This window comes from Gopherus flavomarginatus, chromosome 2 (genome assembly GCF_025201925.1).
Source record: "Gopherus flavomarginatus isolate rGopFla2 chromosome 2, rGopFla2.mat.asm, whole genome shotgun sequence".
In the NCBI taxonomy this organism is placed as follows: domain Eukaryota; kingdom Metazoa; phylum Chordata; order Testudines; family Testudinidae; genus Gopherus; species Gopherus flavomarginatus.
In genome coordinates, this window is record NC_066618.1 from 291,411,859 (window position 1) to 291,435,626 (window position 23,768).

Below are 23,768 nucleotides of genomic sequence, written 5' to 3' on the forward strand. Positions count from 1 at the left end.
TTGCTTCCTACCCAGCAATGATGTTCCCATTGCTTCATACTCAGCAATGATGATTGTAGTATTAAATTGTTTAAAACTTATACCTGTATTAAACTGCTTGTTTAAAATTGTTTAAAATGTATAGAATGCCTTTTGTATGGCAAAAAAAAATTTCTTGGAACCTAACACCCCTCCCCTCCTCCCATTTACATTAATTCTACTGGGGAAATTGAATTCGCTTAACATCGTTTCACTTAAAGTCATATTTTTCAGGAACAAAACTACAACGTTAAGTGAAGAGTTATTGTAATCATAATGTAATAAAATTTAACATTCCTGTGGAGGTGGAAACACCAAAGCAGTCCACCATGATAACATTTAATTTCAGAAACAGGAACTACACAAAAATGAGGAAGTCAGTTAAAACAGAAATTAAAAGGTACAGTGCCAAAAGTGAATTTGAAGAACAATGCCAAAGACTCAAGAAGTAACAACAATTTTTTTTTAAGTACACCAGAAACAGGAAGCCTGCTGAACAACCAGCGGGGCCACTAGATGACTGAGATGCTAAAGGAGCACTCAAGGATGATAAGGCGACTGCGGAGAAACTAAATGAATTCTGTGCATTGGTCTTCATGGCTAAGGACATGTTTGAGATTCCCAAACCTGAGCCATTCTTTTTAGGTGAGAAATCTGAGGAACTGTACCAGATTGAGGTGTCATTAAAGGAGGTTTTTGGAATAAACTGATAAATTAAACAATAAGAAGTCACCAGGAATACATGGCATTCATCCAGGAATTCTGAAGGAACAGAGAAGTGAAATTGCAGAACTACTAATTGTGGTATGTAACCTATCATTTAAATCAGCTTCTATATCAGATAACTGGAAAATGTCTAATGTGATGCAAATATTTTAAAAAGGCTCCACAGGTGATTCTGGCAATTACAGACTGGTAAACCTAACTCGAGTACCGGGCAAATTGGTTGAAAGTACAGTAAATAACAGAATTAGCAGATACATAGATGAATATTATCTGTTGGAGAAGAGTAAAACATGGTTCTCATAAAGGGAAATCACGCCTCAACAGTCTACTAGAATTATTTGAGGGTGTCAACTAGCATGTGGACCATGGTGGATTAGGTTATTTAATACTTTCTCTCCTGTAGGACAAATTCTGCCCTCCAGTGTTTGCAACTGAATTTTTACTGAAGTCAATGTGATTTGCACATATCTCTAATGACAAAATGTAACCTTTTGGTTTTATGGTGCGTCAGTCACCACAAAATATTAACCAATTATCGTTACAAGATTGTTATTGAAGAAATATAATCTCTAAACAACCCAGGTGGTGGCTTGTTTAAAAAAATTATATGAAGAACTAAATTCATCTTGTTATTTATGGCATACGCAATACACTCAAAACTAAATTTTTTAAATGTAAAAATGTTTGACATAAGGCAACATTAATTAAGAGCTTTACCTGTGTCATTAATGCCCATTATGATGGATCCTGTGTAATGTCTAGCTATAATGACTCCTTTTATTACCTGTCCTTTATTGCATATGCTCATAAAAAAAAATACAACATTCATATCTAGGAAACTGAACATTGCATTAAAGCTCCAGGTATTTTTTTTCATTTAGCTGTAGAGTAGGTTTGATTACTTCAAGAGAAATTGTTCATATATTGTTCCCTAATGTACTTATCTCTCTCATACACACATCCAAGTACATAAAGTACAGTTAATGGGATACCTCAGGAAATTAATCTGATTTTAGTAAACAGAGGAGTTAGGTAAGGTAAGATGAAAAAATCTCTTTCTGTATAGAGCCCACCAGCACGGAATCTGGGCTATATCTAGTTATACCTCAGATACATTTTCTGAGATATCGTCCCCGGCTAGTTCTCTCATCTTGACCCCTCGGCTCCATGGACACCACACCCAAAAGGCAGAGTTCTCCGATATCCATTCCAAAAAGACACATAATATTGTGGACTGACCAACAGGTTACAGCCTGACAGATCATGTCAACAGCAGCAGACTCTTTCGGGCTATGAAGTGATGAAATAAATGGGCTCCCCACACTCAAAAGTCCAGGATGTCCCTCTAATGTACTGATTTATTTAATACAGATGCACAACTATTTTGCTTTGACTGAACAGAAAGCCTCTCCCTTCCAATCCCTTTTTGGGGGGGGATGGGGGCATCTTGAACAGTGCAAACAGGGAGTCTGATTTACAAAAATCCTGAAGTCCAGCGCAAATACATTTTATTGGGTTGAACTACATCTAAGGAATGGTGTGAGGCACAGGGGAAAAGGCGAGCTTTACGGTAGTGTTTCCCAAATTGTGGGGGTTCACCACTGGTGATGTGTGAAGGACTAGCAGAAGCGCTTGTTGGAAATTTTTCGACAACCATTTTTGAACTGAAACCTTTTTGCAATAATGTACCAGTTTTGACAAAAGTTTTGTTAAGAAAGGTTTCTTAGGTCCAGGATGGACTCTCTAGTCACTCCTCAGTCACACAGGGAGGGGTCACTGTACAGGGAGCTGCCCCTCTGTCCACCCAACCCTATGTATCTGCAGCCCCCGCACACTTACACACACACAGATCCCCACCCCCACCAACCCTCATACCCCCACACCTGGAACACTCCCACCAAGCTGCCAGCACCCAAGCCCCCACCCCACTAAGCCTTTACTTTGCATTCTTCTTCTGCATGGTAAAATTTCAAAGCTATATTAAGCCAATGGTCAGTTGTAAACTTCTGAAAGTAAAACCATATTGTTTTGTTCAGCGTTGTGAACATTTCAGAGTTATGAACAACCTCCATTCTGGAGGTATTAGTATACAGTAGGACCTCAGAGTCACAGAGTGGAGCAAGCCTGCAGGTAGTGAAGGTGAAATCTGACATGCTGAGTTACATACACATGGTCCAGTAGCTGAAGCAGGCAAGCACGGTTGTCACTGTGTTGGATTTGTGGCTTTCAGAAATGAAGGCTACAGACTTACACCTTTCCTTTGGAAGATAAGCTATGGCTGTCCTAGTATTGAGGTCTGCTCCTATTAAGGTTATGTGCTGAATCAGTTGTAATGATGGCTTGTCCAAATTTAATTTCAGGCCTAGATGGGAGAAAAAGTCTGATGACTAGGATGATGTGTTGGACCGTGTCGCTTGATGGTGCATGAACTAGACTATCGTCCAAGTAAGGAAAAATTTGAATCTCCAAGCAACCAAGGTGTGCGGCTACTACAGCCATGCATGTGGTGCAGACCCTTGGGACTGAAACTGAACGGAAGCACTGTGTACTGGTACTGGTTGGTGCCCACCATAAACTGAAGATAGAACATGTGGCAAAGATTCATTGCCCTAGTGTAAGCATGAGTCTTGCAAATCGAGGTCAGCATACCAATCTCCAGGAAGGGATGACACAAGAGAGGATAACCATTCTGAACTTGATTTTCTTGATAAAATAGTTCAGCTTTTATAGATCCAGAATGAGGCAGGGGCCACCAGATTTCTTTGGGACCAGTAAGTACTGGGACTGGAAGCCTTTTCCTCTATGCTGGTAAAGATTTTCTTCTGTAGCTTCTCATTCTAGAAGACAGCATAATTCTCATGAGAAGTGTCCCTGAAAAGGGAAGGGGAATGGGAAGGAGGTGCCTTGGATAACATATCCCTCTTTTACTGTGCCGAGTATCCACCTGGCCAATGTGATGTTTTCCAAAGAATAGTAAAATAGGGAAAGGCATGATCCAAAGGAAGGAGATATAATCAAAGCGCTGTGATCGACTGAGTCGTCAAAACAAATGCTTCAAGGCTGCAGTTGTCTGGTGAGAAGGGCCTGTAACAACCAAAGATGGCTGGTGACATGGAGGAGTGTTAACCTTCTCTTAGGAGCATACTGAGGGCTCTGATAGAAGGAGAGTGTGGAATAAGATTATGGGCTAAATAGCTTTTATAGCTGGAGTGTAAACTCCTAGTGATTAAAATGTTGCATGAGAGAGTCTTCAGTGCACACATAGCATCGACTGTTTTGGCAGAAAACAACTTAGACCCCTCAAAAGATAAATCTTCTATTGTACTCTGCAGCTTCTTTGGAATGCCAGAAACTTGCAGCCAGGACGAATGTTTCACAAAGACTGCAGTGGTAAGGCAGCGTCAGCAACATCTAGTCTGCCTGAAGACATGTACAAGCTGTAAATTGACCCTCAGAAATCAAAAATAGAAACTGGCCCCTATACTGCTCTGGCAACTTATCAGCAAACTTAGAAATGATAGAGAAATAATACAGTTGTTTTTAGATTGATAACTAGCAACCCTTATTTCGAATGTGGAAGTGCAAAAAGTCTTACAAATCATATAAATCTAATCTATTAAATTCCTTATCCTTCAGAGTGGCTTTAGATTGGAATTGACAAGACCGTTTATTAGTGGCTGTGATCAGTAAAGAATCAGGAACTGGGTGGTTAAAGAAATCACCAAGGTCTTGATAAGGGACCTGATATCACCAGTCAACTTTCTTAGCCTTACAAGGTATATAAGACAGGGTCTGCCAGAGTGTGAACATTCTGTACAATCGCCACATGGACCCCTAAAAGGTAGACACCCTCCTCATGAGATCCTGGAAAACTGAAGTCTCCTGTGGGAGGTGTTGACACTAGAATAACCACTTCATATGATAAAGAAATGTGGAGAGGAATGTCTAATAACTCCTCCAATAATTCTCTGTCCTCCATGGGGTCCAGCACAGCAAACTGAGGAATAGTAGTAGGATGTTGAGAAAATAACTCCTGCAATAAAGAAGAAGGAGACTTCCTCCTAGAAAGTGAATGAGACAGAGGTCTAGAGTGTCTGTAGTCAGCCTAAGACTAATAAGGCTATGGAGGGTATGGCATAGATGGAGACATCCATGGGGCACCCCAAGCTGGAGTCTCCCTGTAGGGAACCCAATCCTGATCTTTACATCAAGTATTGAAAGACCTGTAGGGTTAGCTGGAAGATCTGGAAGGAGAAACGGGTTCTTCCCTTTCAGAGTCTGAAGAACAAACAAACCTCTTCAGAATAGGGAAGTGCAGTTCTCAATGGGGTGCTAGGTGGTCTTCACATAGGAGATCAATAAGGCTAAATAACAGGCAATGGCTGGGGTAGTCAGAAAGGTGATGAAGTCAGTGAAAACAGTGAAGGCATAACCAGAGTGTGTGTTGCTGGTGTGGGTGCACCACTGGTGCCAGTGTAACCACAGAGTGGGTCAACAGTGCTGGGTGTGTCAATGGAGTAAACAATGCACACGGCTGCATCAAAGGAGAGTCAGGTGCGAAAGACAAAAGATCTTTTGCCAACAAGAAGACACGCAGAGTAGAAGTGTATTGGTTCTGAAGCACACAGAATCGGCTGAGGAGAGGAAGGAGCAGTAGGCAGAGGTGATGACTCCAATCTTCATTGCCTCAAGAGTGCCATCTCAGATGGGACCACTGAGTATTTAGATTTGTGAGGCTTCAAACCAATACCAGAGATTTACAGGAAGATTTTCTTGGAGGAGACCGAGTCGTAGAGGAATGTTTGGAATGCTTTGAATCTGACTGAGAAGATGAAGTGTGACGTTTGTCACCCAACTTGTGATTTGAGTAAGGGAGGGGTGGCTCCAGGTGGATTCAGAGTCCAGTCTATATAACAATCAGGGCCTGGTTCAGATGCAGGTCACATCACCTCTTTCATGAGGTGAATATTCAGACTACTGTCTCTGTTTTTTTAGTTCTGGTGGGGAAGGAGATGCAAATGGGGCATTAGTCCCTCATATGTCCCTCACCTAGACAGGTCAAACAACTGTCACTCAGAAAATTATTTGATATATTTTTTGCAATTAAATAAAGAATGCAATAGGTACATTAATATTGCTACTCAATAACAACCAAAAAGATGAGGGCACTAGGATTATTACAGCATGTCACCAATTCCAGTGTAAGATCCTCATCCATGTTATCAGGAAGGGTTTAAATATTTTAATAGATGTCAGAAGGTTGAATCTACTAGCAATATTATATAGGAGATTTGGTTAAACAGAAATTTTTCATAGCATGGATTGTTTTTTAAATGTTGTCTAATGAGCAAGACATGGAACTTTGCATCAAGACTCTTGGTATCTATTTCTGGTTATGTCTCTGACTTCTTATGGCAAGTCATTTTCAATTTACTGTGGTTGAGTATACTCATCATCATTAGAGATATATAATATTACGAACCCACGTCACAGCATTTATGTGCATTTTCAATAATTAGTGATGACAAAGCATCTGAAATCTCTGGATGAATGGCACTATATATGTACAATGCATTATTATTATTTTAATCATCATATTATTAGGGAACGTTAAGGGGCAAAGGCACCGTAACAAAATAAGTCTATAATGAAACAGACCACTCCAAAAAGGATTGGGGAGGGAGAGATGTGCATTAAAGTCAAGTGCAAAATACTTCACTTAGGAAGGAAAAATCAAATGCACAACTGCAAAATGGAGAAAACTGGTTAGGGGGTAATATTGCTGAAAAGGCTCTGAAGGTTATAGTGGAAGACAAACTGAATAAGAGCTAACAATGTAAGGTAGTTGTGAAAAGTCTGCTATTCTGGTGTGTATTAACAACAGTGTTATATGAGAGGGAATTGTCCCACTCTATACAGCACTAGTGAGGCTCAGCTGGAGTAGTGTCCAGTTCTAGGTGCCACATTTTGGAAAGATGTGGAAAAATTGGCAGACAGCTCAGAGGAGAGCCACAAACATGAGAAAAGGTTTGGAAAACCTGACTAATGAGGAAAGGTTAGAAAAACTGGTCAAGTTTAATCTTGAGAAAAGAAGACTGAGGGGGAGTACTTGAAATTAGTCTTCAAATATGTTAAGGTTTGTTATAAAGAGAACAGTGAATAATTGTTCTCCATGTCTGCTGAAGGTAGGACAAGAAGTAATGGGCCTAATCTGCAGTACGGAGATTTAGGTTAGATTTTAGGGAAAAAAATTGAACTATACTGGTAATTAAGTTTTGGAAAAGGCTTGCAAGGGAGCAATCCCCATCATTAGACGATCTTAAAAGCAGGTTGGATGAATACCTATCAGGGATGGTCTAGATGTACTTGCTCTTGCCTGAGTGCATGGGGCTGGATTTGAGGACTTCTCAAGGTCCTTTCCAGCTCTACAGGTCTATTATTCTATGTGTAACTTAAAAAAATATTCTCAGCATTTTAAGGCTAAATCATGATTTCATTACCGCTTTGCAGACTTTGCTTTTGGAGAGAACTAATCTAATTTTATATAACATCAAACTTCACTGCTATTCTGCATTCCCCAAAAGTTGGGGAAATAGACAGGATTTGCAGCACACCCATATGACTCAGATTAAGACAACCATTATATTAAGACCTGAACATCGTGAAAAATCTAAATAAAATACAGAGCAATTAATTAAGAAGTCTGTAATAATGTTAAGTTCTAATTGTTTTCCCTTTCAGTAACCTTATTAAACAGTGATATAAATTATAAAATAAAATGTGTCATAAGGCTGCTATATATATATATTGTGGCAGAGCTCTGACCTTGCCCCCATGGGTTCTGTGCTTCTAGGTGGTTTATGCTAGCCTCAGTGGCTTACTGTGACCCTCCACATAGCCCTTCTCTCTCTAGGTCCAGGGTTACAGTCTACTGAGTCCTTTTCATCATAGGCCAGCAAGGAGGTTGGTGAGAGAACTCCCACGGTCTCTGTTGCGCCTGGGGGCTTCTTTCAGAACAGTTTAGCCTCCTGTCCTGACAGGAGCCTGACTTCCCCTCTCAGGAGGTGTTCCTGTAGTGGTGGGTTGGGGGGAACCCAGGCCTGCTCTCTACTCAGGGTTCTGGCTCAGGGATCCTAATGGTGGCAGCTGTTGGCAGCCAACCTTTCACTGCCAGAGCTGCTACATTTTCCCTGGGCCACTTCCCCACAGTTCTCCTGTTTCTCCCTTCTTCACCCTTACCCTAGGGCTCCCTTAACGATGGTTTGAGGGTGTGTTCATTAATCAGCCCTTCAGCTGCACTTCCTCTCCTCTGACTCCCCTCTGCCTGACTGTAGCGAGCCCTTTTTATAGTTAGAGTCAGGTGGTCACATTAGCTTAATGGGCTCACCTGACTCTTTGCTGGTTAATTAGAGTCAGGTGTTCTCATTAGCCTGGAACAGCCCCTGCTCTGGTCAGTCAGAGAACAGAAAACTGTTAATCCAGTGGCCAGGATAGCTGCCTTCCGTGCTATTCTGCTGTACCCAACTGGCCTGGGTCTATCACAATATATAAAAAATCAAGCATATATTAAAAGGATATAATTTTCCAGCAAACGTCTAACTTGCTGTTGATCTCCAGACCTTTTGCCTGCTGTCTCTCTTCTTCCAGTTGCTTTGGGTTTGCAAACTGTATCCTTTCACCAGGGGAATCTGGGAAACTCTCGAAATTAAACTTGTCAACCTGGATAGCCATACTGAGGTGGGGGAAAAAAAGGAAGAAAAGAAAAGAATTATTAATACAACAATTTAGTGGGAATGTCTCCCGCAGATCATTTCACATACTTTTACTAAACCAAACAAAAAGGTATTATATATTGCTTCAGTAAGAGTAATCTGGATCACAATGATGCATTAATATCATGATTCATGATACAGAATACTGAAAGCAAGTTATGATCAAAGATCCATACTGGTAAATTGAGAAAACACTAGGGGTCCCTTCATCCCTGAAACCGGTTCACTTCACTGGGGCTCCTCAAAACTCAAAGCTGCCACTAGAAAGCCTACCAGCAGAACTTACTTTTTCAAAGTGATGAAGATACATAGGATGCAACAACAACATTTGGACAAGCAGCAAAGAATCCTGTGGCACCTTATAGACTAACAGACGTTTTGGAGCACGAGCTTTCGTGGGTGAATACCCACTTCATCAGATGCATTCACCCACGAAAGCTCATGCTCCAAAACGTCTGTTAGTCTATAAGGTGACACAGGATTCTTTGCTGCTTTTACAGATCCAGACTAACATGGCTACCCCTGTGATACTTAACATTTGGACAAACGGTGACACCCCTAAAGCTTGGTTCAGTAAAGATAATACTTTCTCCATTTCCGTTTTTCAACCTATTTTAGTTCAGTTCAAAGACTTAATTCAAAGTTAAGAAACCAGCTGGGAGTTGAACAGCTAGGAAAGCTTGTTTTCCTCTTTCAGTCTCTGAATCAAAAGTGAAAGAGGATGAGCTGTACTAATTCTAAAATCTTGAAAGACATGGCAACCACAAAATCAGTTCAATTCACTAACTACACATAATACTTGTTTGTTTAATAAATCAGTTAGATTTAAATGAAACATATGTTGTGATAAATGTTTTCTTCTACGTATTCAACATATTAAAGTAGTAGTATTTAATAAAAAAATTAAAATGCTGTTTTGTGCCTTTTTGCTGAATTTCCATCCAAACAGAGTTTGATACATATCACCAGTAAAAAAAAAAAAAAAATTAGTAAATAAGAAGTGTTATTCTTCATTTTCTAAATATTAACAATGTAAAAATTAAGAATGTCAATAAATGAAAGTTAAGCTATATAACTGCTTAAATAAATGTATAGCTATAGTGTATCCTCCTGGTTAGCAAAAAGAAGCATCAAATTTAATATAAAGGCTATATTTAGTAGCAAATCAACATGCTTTAATGGTTATCAGCCATGAGAATCAATCTTTCTTTAGGAGAATAACTAAAATGTGCAAATGCAAAAAAAAAGTTAAAAATAATTATTTAAATCAAGGTTTCTTGTTGCTTATTTAAATTATGATTAAAACCAGTGATTTACACCACTTTCATTGAAATAAATTCACCCTGCTTAAAATATGAGTATGCTAGTAAGAAAACACTATAAATTACATTTTAGCAACTCAAACCCATACAGCATCAAAGTAAATGTAAAAGAAAACCAAAAAAAGAAAAAAAATTGTAAGAATATCAAAGTGTCCCTGAAATTAATTTTAACTTTTGTTTCCTTCAAAAATTATACTTATAAAACTCATAACTTAAAACAGGGGTGAGGAATTTATGGCCCACTGCCTCATTTCATCTGGCCCATGGCAAGTCTCCATGCTGCAGATCAGAAGCCCCTAGCCTTGATGCCCCCGTGTGGCTGGAGTCACAAGCGCTGGCTCGCCTAACTGCGGGGGGAAGCTAGGGTTGCCAGGCGGTTAAAAGTCCAATAGGCTCCATGCAGCTCCTGGAAGCAACCAGCATGTCTCTGCAGCCCCTAGGAGCAGGAGCGATCAGGGAAGCTCCACGCGCAGACCCTGCCCCCAGTGCCGGCTCTGCAGGTCCCATTGGCCGGGAACCATGGCCAATGGGAGCTACAGGGTGGCACCTGTGGGCGTGGGCAGCAAACACTGCGCAGAGACTCCTTGCTCCCTCCGCCCAGGGACTGGACATGGTCACCTCTTCTGGGACCAGTGCAGAGAAGCAGTCAGGGAGCCTTCCTTAGCCCCGCTATGCCATTGATTGGAAACCACCTGAGGTAAGTGCTGCCCAGCCGGAGCCCGCACCCAAAACCCGCTGCCCCAGGTCAGAATCACCTCCTGTACCCTAATTCCATCCCAGAGCCCACACCTGCACCTGCAGCCCAACCCCTTGCCCCAGGTCAGAACCCCCTCCCGCACCCTAACTCTCTCCCCGCATCCCCACCTACACCCCAACCCCCTGCCCCAGCCCTGAGCCCTCTCTCACACTGAAACTCCCTCCCAGAGCCCACACCCCAAACCTCCTCCCACACCTCAATCCCCTGTCCCAGCCCTGAGCTTGATTCCGCATTCCAAACCTCTTGAGCCCAGCCCAGAGCCCCCTTCTGCTTCCCAAACCCCTGGCGCAGCCCCAACCCAGAGTCCACACTCCCATCCGGAGTCCGCATCCCAACTGCTTGCCCCAGCCCAAAGCCCCCTCCTGCACCCTGAACCCCTCATTTCTGGCCCCACTCCGGAGGCTTGGGGAAGCCCTGAGCCTCCGCCCCGCAACCCCGCACGGGGCTGTGTGTGGCCCTCGACTGATTTTTTCTGTGGGTCACTGGCCCCCGATAGAAAAAAGGTGATTAAAAAATGATGAATTTACCACTAAACACTGACATGCCCCTGCATATAGATGTACAAATGAAGATTCCAGCACCCCAACGAGTCACTTTATAACATGAATAAAAGACTCCAGAGTGTGGACATGCTGTTTAGTATAACTATGCCAAAAGGAGCTTCTCTCTCTCTCTCTCTCACACACACACACACACACTTCCTAACATAAACCTACAATTTTTGTAAATGCAAAACCTATATTTACTCATGCACGAGATAACTGCAAAAGTACCCAATTTCCATGCAGATATTGTACATTAAAACATTTGTAAGCAAAACTCATGAAGTCCATCGCTTCAGCATCTCTCAGTGCATCTCAGCCACGACTAGACAGTATTTTCAACATCTTACGGTAATAGTAATACAAACAAATAATTAGTGAAATAATTACCTAACAAGCATATGGTGAGGCATGAAAACAAATTAAAATATTATGGTATAGTGTGTGCTAAACAATCAGATATTAAACTATAAACAACAATTATATAAAAAACAAGAATTTACACCTTTCTGAATGTAGTGTGAAATGGGTTTTCCTGGATCCAATAGAATGTGTTTCCTGTCAAAGTATCAAATAAGAAGCACTTTCTGAAATGGACTGCTATGGAAAGAATTAATTAGTAAAGAATTAAAATACGCTACCTTGGACAACAACAAAAAATGAATGACTGCTGATGACTTTGCTCCTAGGCAAGACACAATGAAAGAGACCAGCTTTTAGCATAATTCCTGTGGCAATACAACTCACCCAAGAGCAGGAGTGTCAAGTACATTTCCTAAGGTTGGACGGAACTACATTAGCTTCTGTTCTGTACCTCAGCAAATTTCAAATGTGGAAATATTTTTCATGGATGTACTAAGACTGGCAAATGTAGAATAATGGAAGTAACTGAAGTAACCAACTTACAGATTTTTCTTGGAGAGGGAGGTTTATTGAATTTGTGACGTTTGCTTAATTTTTTAATTAAAATATCCTACAGAATAGAAAATGTTTTCTATAATAAAGATTTATTTCAGTGAATTCAGTCTTATTTCTAGCCCTTGGTAAATGTAGGACAAAGCTTTGGCGCATCCCAAAGTACAGAGAGTAACTTACAGTCATAAAAGTTTGAGGTGGAAAGAGGGACTCAGAACACAGCATCAGGCTAGAACCTAAATGAAGAGTAATTTACAGGAGAAATTGTTAATGCTCCATGATTCTCCTCCATAGTCAAAGAGCACAGATGTGGCAGGGAGCCAATGGTGGCACCGTTATTGATCCTGCAGGCTGCCACTGAATAGGAGTGTCACCACTGTAGGTCTTGCTGGAGCCCCAGGCATAACTGACAGTATGAACCAAAGGCTATGAACCAGAGTAGACCTGGCCTTGGCAGAACAGCAATACACTAGGTATGAGTCAACCAAGTATTAGTCAACATTCCTGACCTGAGAGGAAGATACAAGAACACCCAGAGTTCTCAAGTAGCTATGTAAACACATTCCGAAGAGACGGTGCTGGAACACATCAACCCCTCATAGAATAAGGGTGGGATAACAGGATAATGGATGATCATGTGTTTGAACTAGCAGGCATAAGGTGTTAATTAACAACATCTGGAGTGTAATACCTAACTTGTTTGTATTGATGTATAAAAGTAGAAGGCATAAGAGAGGCATCTTTGTACTGGTCTAGGGGACAGAATACTGCTATGCTGATTGAACTGGTACCTTGTTGCAGGCATACAAGTATTAGTGTACCTGCAGCTTCTATGGGGCACTAGAACTGTCCTTTGTAAACAATAAACTTGTCCAAGCACCTTCATCCCCAAACTAAGCCTATGGTCTCCTTTTATGAACACTGAGGTCTGCTGAATTAGCCAACTGTATTCTGTGCTAGTGCAGCAAACAATGGAGAACCAAGAATAGCAGCACTAATAGCATTAACAACTTTGCAGCACTTGTAACACTCCACAGCCACAACAACCATCAAAACTTTTTTAAAAAATGAGAAATTTCTATAGTAAATCATAGACTAACAGAAGTATTGGAGCATAAGCTTTCGTAGGTGAATATCCACTTCATCAAATGCATGTTCACGCGTCTGATGAAGTGTGTATTCGCCCACGAAAGCTTATGCTCCAATACTTCTGTTAGTTTATGAGGTGTCACAGGACTCTTTGTTGCTTTTTACAGATCCAGACTAACATGGCTACCCTTCTGATATAGTAAATCAATGTTTTATTTAGCTTTATTACACCTTTAATCAAATTCATTGTCTAAGAAAATTCCTTCCCCTTTGACTGGGAGGCAGAAATAACTTGCCTAAAAGCTGAGGTAATCAAATCAATTTGGAGGAAGTAAACACAAATATCCTCCTGCATTAAGACAGTAAAAAGAGCCAGAAACATTCTTCAAATGCTTTGATTACTTCAAGATTAGACATATACAAAACTATCACTGAGCTCATGAACATGTAAAATGCATATGTTGTGCAAATATATTCATGCTAAGGAGTATAATTTGGCATAATCCTGTTGAGGAGGGCTGTACTAAACTTCCAGACATGATTCAGAGAAGCTCAATAGACACACACAAAACCAACCAACAAAATTATAGTCTAAATGACAAAATATTAAGATATTATCATTTAATTTAATGTCAAGGTACCCAAAATATATATGATAAAGAGACAAGGAAACATTTGAGTTATTTGTGGGCGTGTGCTTTGCAATGAAATGATTATCAATGATAAATTGCTGTTAACGATAACATTTGCTCAATATGTGATGGCCCTCAGGGAATTCATCTGCTGTGCCTTCCACAAAACATAAAATGGTAATGCTAAACTGACAAATCACATCAAATTTATGAGACCCTCCCTGAGCGCCATTCATTAGTCTTCCACTTTTTATTTAAGTATCCTATTATTTCCTTGTCTTTCTTGTCAGTATCAGGAATTCATCCCTTGTAAGACTGTGGAACTTGTACACAACAGTTAAAGAAAGAGTGAGTGGGAAACAGCACAGATCTTCCATATCTAAGAAAAGCAGCGGAAGATCTTCCCTTTCTCTACCTGGTTGAGTAAGAAGACCCCCCAGACTGCTCACCCTCCTCCTTGGTTCTTATGGTGAAAGCTCTTAGCCCTGTTTCAATCAATTTTAACCAATGCTTGCACCTATGCTCAAGTGTATGATATATACTGCACTGATATTACATCAAGGGAGACAGGCAGCACAATACAGTAGCATCCTGAGAATAAATGTTATAAACCGTGAGGATGAGGCAAAACCATGGAGGAAAAAACATCACATAGCGTAATCTGCAGAACAATACAACAGGTACAGTACTATAATGAGGGTACCTGGTGGTGCAGGAAGTGGAAAGAATCAGAATGTTAGAAATTCATGACAAAGGAAAGAATCTTTTAAATATTCTTATATTACATAACCTTTCAGTGCTCCTATTACTAAAAAAATTCATATGAAGTTCTGTCACTTTCCTGGTATTGTATCATTAAAACTCCTTTACCATTTACTCCTCAATGTTTACTGAAATGGAAGGCTTTAATCTACTAAAAATCAAATATATAAAAAGGAAATGCCTTGAACACCACATCTACCATACATCATGAAGAAAATCTATAGATACACACACACAGGCTATATTTCCACTGAAACATGCCTAGACCAGTCGACTTTTAAATGCTGTATGTCACCTTCTGTGTACCATCGCCTTAACAAATGTGTTCTGAATTTTATAGATAAAAAGTGTCCTTTGTGTTATGCTTATTATTTTAAGAACTTAAAGATGTTCTAGTTTTGAAGTGATTTTGTGAAGAGGCACTAATTGATAGCTTCCAAATAAAAAGCAGGAGATATGGAAGGGGAATGCATAGCACTTAGTTTCAACTTGATCCTTGCACTGTGAAATAAACAATGAAACAGAGGGACAAGGTAGGTGAGGTAGTTTCTTTTACTTGACCAACTTCTGTTGGTGTAAGAGAGAAACTTTTGAGCTTACACAGGTCCGGGAAACATACTCAGGATGTCACAGCTAAATACAACATGGAAAAGATGGTTACTCACCTTTGTAACTGTTGTTCTTCGAGATGTGTTGCTCATATCCATTCCAGTTAGGTGTGCGCACTGCGCATGCACGTTCGTCGGAAGATTTTTACCCTAGCAACTCCGGTGGGCCGGCAGGTCGCCCCCTAGAGTGGCGCCGGCATGGCGCCTGATATATACCCCTGCCGGCCCGCCCGCTCCTCAGTTCCTTCTTGCCAGCTACTCCAACAGTGGGGAAGGAGGGCGGGTGTGGAATGGATATGAGCAACACATCTCGAAGAACAGTTACAAAGGTGTGTAACCGTCTTTTCTTCTTCGAGTGATTGCTCATATCCATTACAGTTAGGTGAATCCCAAGCCTTACCTAGGCCGTGGGGTCGGAATGAGAAGTCGCGGCGTGTAGCACTGCGGAGCCGAAGGCTGCGTCATCTCTGGACTGCTGGACCAGGGCATAATGGGAAGCGAAGGTATGAATGGAGGACCAGGTCACTGCCCTACAGATCTCCTTAATGGGCACGTGGGCGAGGAAAGCTGTCGATGACGCTTGAGTCCTGGTAGAGTGAACAGTCACGTGACCCAGAGGAGTACGAGCTAAGTCATAGCAGGCTTGGATACAGGACGTTACCCACGAGGAGATTCTTTGAGAGGAAACCGGTAACCCCTTGGCCCGTTCCGCCACCGCCACAAAGAGTTGGGGGGTTTTGCGGAACGGCTTGGTTCTCTCTATATAAAACGCAAGTGCTCGATGGACGTCCAGCGAGGGAAGCTGCTGTTCCCTGCGGGACGAGTGGGGTTTTGGGAAAAAGACAGGGAGAAAGATGTCCTGGTTGACACGAAAGGCTGAGACCATCTTGGGGAGAAAGGCTGGGTGCGGTCTCAGCTGGACCTTGTCCCTGTGGAACACCGTATAGGGGGGATCTACTACAGTGAGAGCCCGGAGCTCTGACACCCTTCTGGCTGAGGTGACGGCCACCAGGAAGGCAGTCTTCCAGGAGAGATAGAGCAGGGAGCAAGTCGACAATGGCTCAAACGGTGGGGACATGAGCCGGGTGAGAACTAGGTTCAGGTCCCAGGTAGGGGTAGGGCGTCGAACCTGGGGGTATAGACGCTCCAATCCCTTAAGGAATCTTGTTACCATAGGGTGAGAGAAAACCGATTGGTCATCCTCCCCTGGGTGAAAAGTGGAGATGGCCGCCAGATGAACCCGAAGAGATGATATCGCCAGGCCCTGTTCCTTAAGGGACCAGATGTAGTCCAAGATAATGGAAATAGAGACCTCAGCGGGGAGAAGACTGCGTTCCGCACACCAGCAGGTGAAGCGCTTCCATTTCGCTGAATAAGTCGCTTTGGTGGAAGGCTTCCTGCTGTCCAGGAGCACCTGCCGCACTGGGGTAGAGCAACGGAGCTCGGACCGGGTCAGCCACTCAGGAGCCAAGCAATGAGGTGCAGGGACTGCAGGTCTGGGTGACGTAGCCTGCCGTGATCCTGAGCGATCAGGTCCAGGTGAAGGGGCAGGGGGACAAGGTCGGCTAGAGACAGGTCCAGCAACATGGAGTACCAATGTTGCCTGGGCCACGCTGGAGCTATCATGATCAAGCGGGCCCTGTCCCTGCGCACCTTCAGAAGGACCTTGTGGACGAGCGGGAATGGAGGGAATGCGTAGAACAGATGCGTCATCCAGGGGATAAGGAAGGCATCTGCTACCGAACCTGGTTCCCGGCTTTGAAAGGAGCAGAATATCTGGCAATTCCTGTTCCCTCGGGACACGAAGAGGTCCATCCGGGGACATCCCCACCTCTGGAAGAGCGAAAGGGCAATGTCCAGGCGAAGGGACCACTCGTGGGAAAGGAAGGATCTGCTCAGATGATCCGCCAGCGTGTTCCGAACCCCGGGAAGATAGGATGCGATGAGGTGAATGGAGTGGGCTATGCAGAAGTCCCAAAGCCTCACGGTCTCCTGACACAGGGCAGAAGACCTCGTGCTGCCCTGCTTGTTGATGTAATACATGGTCGTTGTGTTGTCAGTGAATACCGAGACACAGCGACCTTGAAATTGAAGATGGAATGTTTGGCAAGCAAGGCGGACTGCCCTCAGTTCCCGTACGTTGATGTGGAGGGCTAATTCGTGAGATGACCACCGACCTTGTGTCCGTAGGGTTCCGAGATGGGCCCCCCAACCTAGATCTGAGGCATCTGTTGTCAGGGACACCGAAGGCTGGGGCAGATGGAACGGCAACCCCGAACATACCATGGACTGGTCCAGCCACCACCTCAGGGAACCTAATATGTCCTGTGGAATGGTAACAACCGCATCCAGAAGGTGCCGGGCCAGACGGTACTGACTGATGAGCCAGGACTGGAGGGGCCTCATGCGAAGCCGCGCATACTGCGTGACAAACGTGCAAGCCGCCATGTGGCCCAATAGAGTTAGGCATGTGCGTATGGAGGTCAAGGGTGCTGACTGCAGTCGTCATATAATGGCCGTCAAGGTCTGGAACCTTGCTAGAGGAAGAAGTGCTCCGATAAAAACTCTATCCTCTGAGTGGGGATTAGCATTGACTTCTCTATATTGAGGATGAGACCCAAGTTCTCGAAGAGACTGCTGACCATGCGGACATGGCTGAGGACTTGTGCCTCTGATGACCCCCCGAATCAGCCAGTCGTCAGGAAATTCGGCGCATGGTCACGCCAGAAGCCAGGGTCCTGGCGGCCGAATCTGCGGCATCGAGGGATGCTTGCAAAGAAGTTCGTGCCACCTTCTTGCCCTCGTCAAGGATCGCCGCAAATTCCTGACATGCATCTTGTGGAAGCAACTCCTTAAATTTGTCCGCTGCCGCCCAGGTGTTGTAAGTGTAGCGGCTAAGGAGAGCTTGTTGATTGGACACCTGAAGTTGGAGAGCGTCCGCAGAACAGACCTTTCGGCCAAGCAGGTCCATGCGCACTTCTTTAGACTTCGGTGCCGGGGCCTGCTGGCCGTGACGCTCCCTCTCGTTCACAGATTGTACGACAAGGGAGCACGGGGGTAGGTGGACCTAGAGATACTCGTACCCTTTCGATGGCACCATATATTTGCGTTCCAAGCCGCGTGCCGCGGGGGGAACTGATGCCAGCGACTGCCAGATGGTAGTGGCATTGGCCTGAATGGTCCGTATAAAGGGAAGGGCAACACGAGTGGGAGCATCTGCAGACAATATGCTCACCACCAGATGCTCAATTTCTGAGACCTCCTTGGCCTGTAAATTCATGTTTTGTGCCACGCGCCGGAGGAGGTCTTGATGCGCTCTGAGGTCAAGCGGAGGAGGGCTGGTGGATGTTGTTCCAGCCACTGCCTCATCCGGGGAGGATGATGAGGAGACCCCCAGCAGGAGTGGATCTGCAGGATGCTCCGTCTGGAGCAATGCTTCCGACTCTGGAGGGAGGTCCGGGTCCCGCTGGTGAGACAGTCCCTCCTCTGCAGGGGACGGGGGAGGACGAGACAGTGTGGCCTCCAGAGCCCTGTGCTCTGACGTTGTTGGACGCAGGGGAATCTGTTGCTGCCCTTGGGCTTGATGATATGCCCAGGGGGTCCAGAAGCCCCACTGCTGTGGTCCATGCTCCTGAGGAGGGGGATCCTGGAAGAGAGCAGCAGGCCTATCCGCGTCCATAGCATACGCGCTGTCTGTCTGAGAGGAGACAGATGGCTGTCGGGATGGCCAAGGTGGAGCCGAACAGGATTGATATGGGTCCCTCAGTCTAGACGACGGCGACCTCCTCGGTGCCGGGGACCGGTGCCGGGAGTCATACCGGTGCCGAGATCGAGACCGGGACCTACCACCAGCGCGGTGCCGGGAGGTCGACCGGGATGTCAAACACCGACGATGGGAGCAGCTTCTGGAATCTTGGTGCCGGTAGCGGTGGCTCGAGCCAGAACGGTGCCGGGAGTACCAGGACCTCCGTGAAGAGGATCGGCGTCGCGAGTACGACTGGTACCGCTGCGGGGAGCGGTGCTGGGACTGCGAGCGGCGTTCTGACCGAGATCGTCCACGGTGCCGGGACCTTGATGGGGATCGGTGCCGGCTCGGTGAACCTGGAGATGGAGCTCGCAAGGCCGGAGGCTTGCCCTTTGACTGCAGAACCCGCACCGGAGACACCAGGGGTTGAGGTAGCGTAGGCTCAGTCAAAGCAATCAGGTCCCGAGCCGAAGCAAATGTCTCCGGCATCGAGGGAACCACTAGCTCAACCCCGGATCTTATGAGGGAGCTGTGAGGCACCGGACTCGACGGACCTCCCGGGCCCGGAGTCAACAGAATCTCTGGCATCGGTGCCGCGGCAGTCGACGGTGCTGGACGCTCCGGACGCGTCTGCTTGGCTGGAGTGACAGACGTCGAAGGCCTTGCTTCTGGGCCCGGTGCCGGGGAAAGCCGGTGCCGCGGCATCTTCCCAGTGCCGGAGCGGAGCCGGCGCTCGGCGTCGAGGCTGGAGGGTTAAGCGCTGCTTCCATTAAGAGGGTCTTTAAGCGCTGATCCCTCTCCTTCTTTGTTCTTGGCTTAAATGCCTTACAAATGCGGCACTTTTCAGAGATATGCGATTCCCCAAGGCACTTCAGGCAGGCGTCGTGGGGATCGCTCATTGGCATCGGCTTCTTGCAGGCCGAGCACTGTTTAAACCCTGGCGAGCCGGCCATGGGCCCGGCGCGGGGAAGGGCTAGAGCCCAAGCCCGCTAACTATTTACAACAAGTACTACAACTAACAGCTAATACTAAAAACTCTAATTACAACTATAACTATATACAACTATTAGAACAACGAGACAATGGAGAGCTAGGGATGTGGAGGACAGCTATGCCGCGCTCCACAGTTCCAACGACTGACACGGCGGTAAGAAGGAACTGAGGAGCAGACGGGCCGGCAGGGGTATATATCAGGCACCATGCCGGCGCCACTCTAGGGGGTGACCTGCTGGCCCACCGGAGTTGCTAGGGTAAAAATCTTCCGATGAACGTGCTTGCACAGCGTGCACACCTAACTGGAATGGATATGAGCAATCACTCTAAGAAGAACAGATAATTTAGCATAAGTAGTTAATGCATATTTCAAGGGACCATTCAAGGTGAAGTGTCCCATTAACAACCCTCCAACCATCAGGGTTGGAGGGGGAAGAAGGGATGTGGGGGGAGAAAGGAAAGAAGCTGGAGAGGGAATTGTTAGTGGATTACAGATTGTTGGAATAAGCCATATATCTATTGCGTCTATTCAGTCCATGATTTTAGTGTCTAGCAAAGTTATGATTTTAAGCTTTTGCTAGACACTAAAAAACATCAGTTGAACAGAGACACTGGAAGTATGCTTTATTACAACAATCTAGAACCTACTAACAACCCTCCTCACCCCCAGCTGCTTTTCCTCTCTATTCATTCCTTTCTCTGCTCTGACTGGAGGGGTGCTAACAAGCCACTTCACCTAGAATGGTCCCTTGAAACATGTCAACTAGTTATGCTAACCAAATTTTTCCATCTTGTATTTAGCTGTGACACCAGGAGTACATTTCCCAGACCTGAAGAAGAGCTGTGTAAGCTCGAAAGCTTGTCTCTCTCAACAACAGAGGTTGGTCCAATAAAAGATATTACCTCACCCACCTTGTCTCTTTAATATCTTGGGACTGACAGGGCTATAACACTGCATACAATGAAACTAATTCTAGATTCAGAATCCTTACTTAGTTTATAATTTCTATCTGCTGTCAGAGTCACTGCACTACTGTCCCTCTTTGTTTTCAAAATCTTTTAGCATTTTGTAAGCCTTACTAGTACCTAAGTACAAACAAGAAGAGAAAAAAATGAGTGTACAGCAATTATTCATATTTTGTCAAAAGCTATTGCATCAAAGGCCCAGACTGCAAGGTTATGCTTAGGCTTGGCAGAATTCTATTTTTTTAATTGACTGATAATATTAATCTTTATTTTTAATAATGTTTTCTATTTTTACCATTTAAATTTTCTCAGCTGTGGAAATTCCAGGGTGGGTCAGTCAATAATCTAATGACAGTAGACAGTGATTCAAAAATAAAGTTTATAACAGTTAAAACAAATATTAACATATTTCAAAATATACAAAAGTAAATATCCTTAAATCAAACTCTTAAGTTCACAAGCAGCATTTTGCTTACTTTGCCAATCTTTAAATTTCAGCTTTCATCAAAGGAAATATTTTTTCATTGGTTTGTGTGTGTATGGCAATACTGATGTTTACCAATATTTAACAATAAAAATTTAATCCTTCCAAGCCTAGTTATGCTATACAGGAAACCACAGACTTAACAGTAACCACGATTCAGGGGAAAACTGAAATCTGAAGTCAACAAGACCCACAAATCCCAGGACTTAAACATTTTTATATTTGCTTTGAAAAAAAGGAACTAGAATTTCATTTTAACCTACTTTACCTTAAATATAGCAATTCAATTTTTTCAGAGGAGAGGGTTTTAATAACTCATGAGATATTTGCATAAAATACTGCATTATGTAAAACAATATCCATGCACATGGAAAAGAGATTTTTTTTTCCCTTTTCAGTTCTCTAAGGATAACCTTGCTGGTGAGGGAGAGAAGAATGAATTGACAAGTTTCCATGAATAATGAACCATTCATGTTTTGAAGCTACTGGTTTTAGTCATGAAATAAGTCCATATTATTGTAACAGCTGCTCAGATGATAAAGTAGTATTACAGGGATGCAAATTAGTCAAATATAAATTAAATGAATAAATAGGAAAAGAAAGTCAGCTCATGTGCAACACAGATATATCTGCATGGTGCTGTGCCATGGCACATGTCAGGGTCACTTAAGGAAAATATAACAAACCTTCCAAAACTGTAGAGAGTAGTTAGTTAAACATCAGTAAACCAACTCTCACTAAAGTGATGATACAGCATTGTTAAAGATACAAGAAATTTCACTTTCCTATATATATGCATTGCCACTTTATTGATATATTACTGTCTGCCACAAGAACCAAATGTACCGTATAGGCAGATTTTTACTGAAAAAGGAAATATTTGAAGTAAAATGAAAATATTAGTATTCTAAGACCCAGTGTGCACTATACATTCTTAAGGTATCTGTCATTTTCTATGAAAAGAGAGTTAGTAGAAATTAGAAACTACCTTTCTAACTGGCACAGAAATTTTGCAATTGCTGAAAACAAAGGCAAATAAAAAAATGCCTTACAGAAAAGCTGACATCCAAATACCTTCTAATTAATTTTACATTTTATATAAAACTCTATATAATAAAATGTGGCAAATACAAATATAATTTAACACAAGTTCAACAGCTTATTAAAATCAATGTAAATGACATAATGATGTTTGAACATAAATATAAGAGATATATGAAATGGCTCCCAGAAATTGGCCCCCCTTATATTTAATCATTGATATTTACTAAGACTAGCATTCTAAATTTATGAACATCGCATTGATTTCTATTTTTTTTAATTATTTTAAAAAATCCATACTTCATATTTTATATGAAAGTGCAACGGTAAAACAAAATGACTCAGCCAGCCCACAGGAATGATCTCCCTCCTAGCTCACAACTGATTTCATGAAGAAAAAAGGACTCCATTAACATCTGAACTATGCAGAGGGAAAGATAATTTTTCCATTCATCTTTGAAAGGTCAATTAAATTCACAAACTGCACTTATAGCTTAAGTATTTTATTTAAAATAATTGACATGAAAGATAAGTTAGCCCATAATGCTGAAGTCTCAAATTCAATGGCATCTACATATCTGATCCAAAGAATTTCAGATAATAAAAATTCAAGCTAAGAAAGAATAGTTCCTCTGTATATAATGTAATTTCTTAAAAGGCTGCCACATTAAGAGGATGTTAGCTATTTAAGTGCTCAAATTGAAGCAGATTATGTTATGGATTCTGCAATTGTTCTCTCTAAAGGTTCCTCAACCCAGAAAACCTAAATAGCAAATGAGAAGGGATAACAAATTCGCTCCAATCTCTACCTTTTTCACTTGACAATTTAAATGGGTTATGCTTTCATAACAAAAGCCACACTGGAAAAGTGTTAGCTATTTATAGAAATACGGATTTTGCTATTTAATTTACGTATTAGGACATGTGGGAAATAAGAAGCTAATAATCAAAGTTCATTCACTTAATTAGGAAATTTGGAGGAGTGTTAGCATTATATTAAGTGAAGATGCATACATATATAGATGAATATCTGATCTCTACTCAACAATGTCAAAGCCGTATTTGAATTATTGACAGATCAGGATTTATTGTGCTTGAATCTAGACAATTATCTTAGCCATTCTCTATATGTAGCACCTCATAACTCTCCTATTGCAATGCCAGGCATTTGATTAACATTTTCAGAAACTGCACCATGTAATTTACAGTTTTTTAACTTATCTTTTTATGCTTCTGAATTGTTCTCGTTCACATGACACAGGATATATGTACAAAACAAAAAGGTTACTTATTGTACAGCAGCTGATGGTCTGAGATATGTTGTCTATATGTACTGCACTCCTGCCATGAGTGTGCCCCCAGTGCCAGAGATCAGAATGCTTTGATCAGCAGTGCC

The 23,768-nt window shown here is 42.9% G+C and overlaps 1 protein-coding gene across 5 annotated transcripts in view; it reads right to left on the minus strand.

Annotated features, from left to right (window-relative positions):
- Positions 1 to 23,768, minus strand: part of TRAPPC9 (trafficking protein particle complex subunit 9) — an 840,301-nt gene that overhangs the window by 411,505 nt on the left and 405,028 nt on the right. For all 5 annotated transcript variants that reach the window (XM_050940629.1, XM_050940628.1, XM_050940630.1 and 2 more), the window contains exon 20: positions 8,323 to 8,476. In XM_050940629.1, the coding sequence (XP_050796586.1) occupies positions 8,323 to 8,476 (154 nt within the window). The remainder of the gene's footprint in view (positions 1 to 8,322; positions 8,477 to 23,768) is intronic.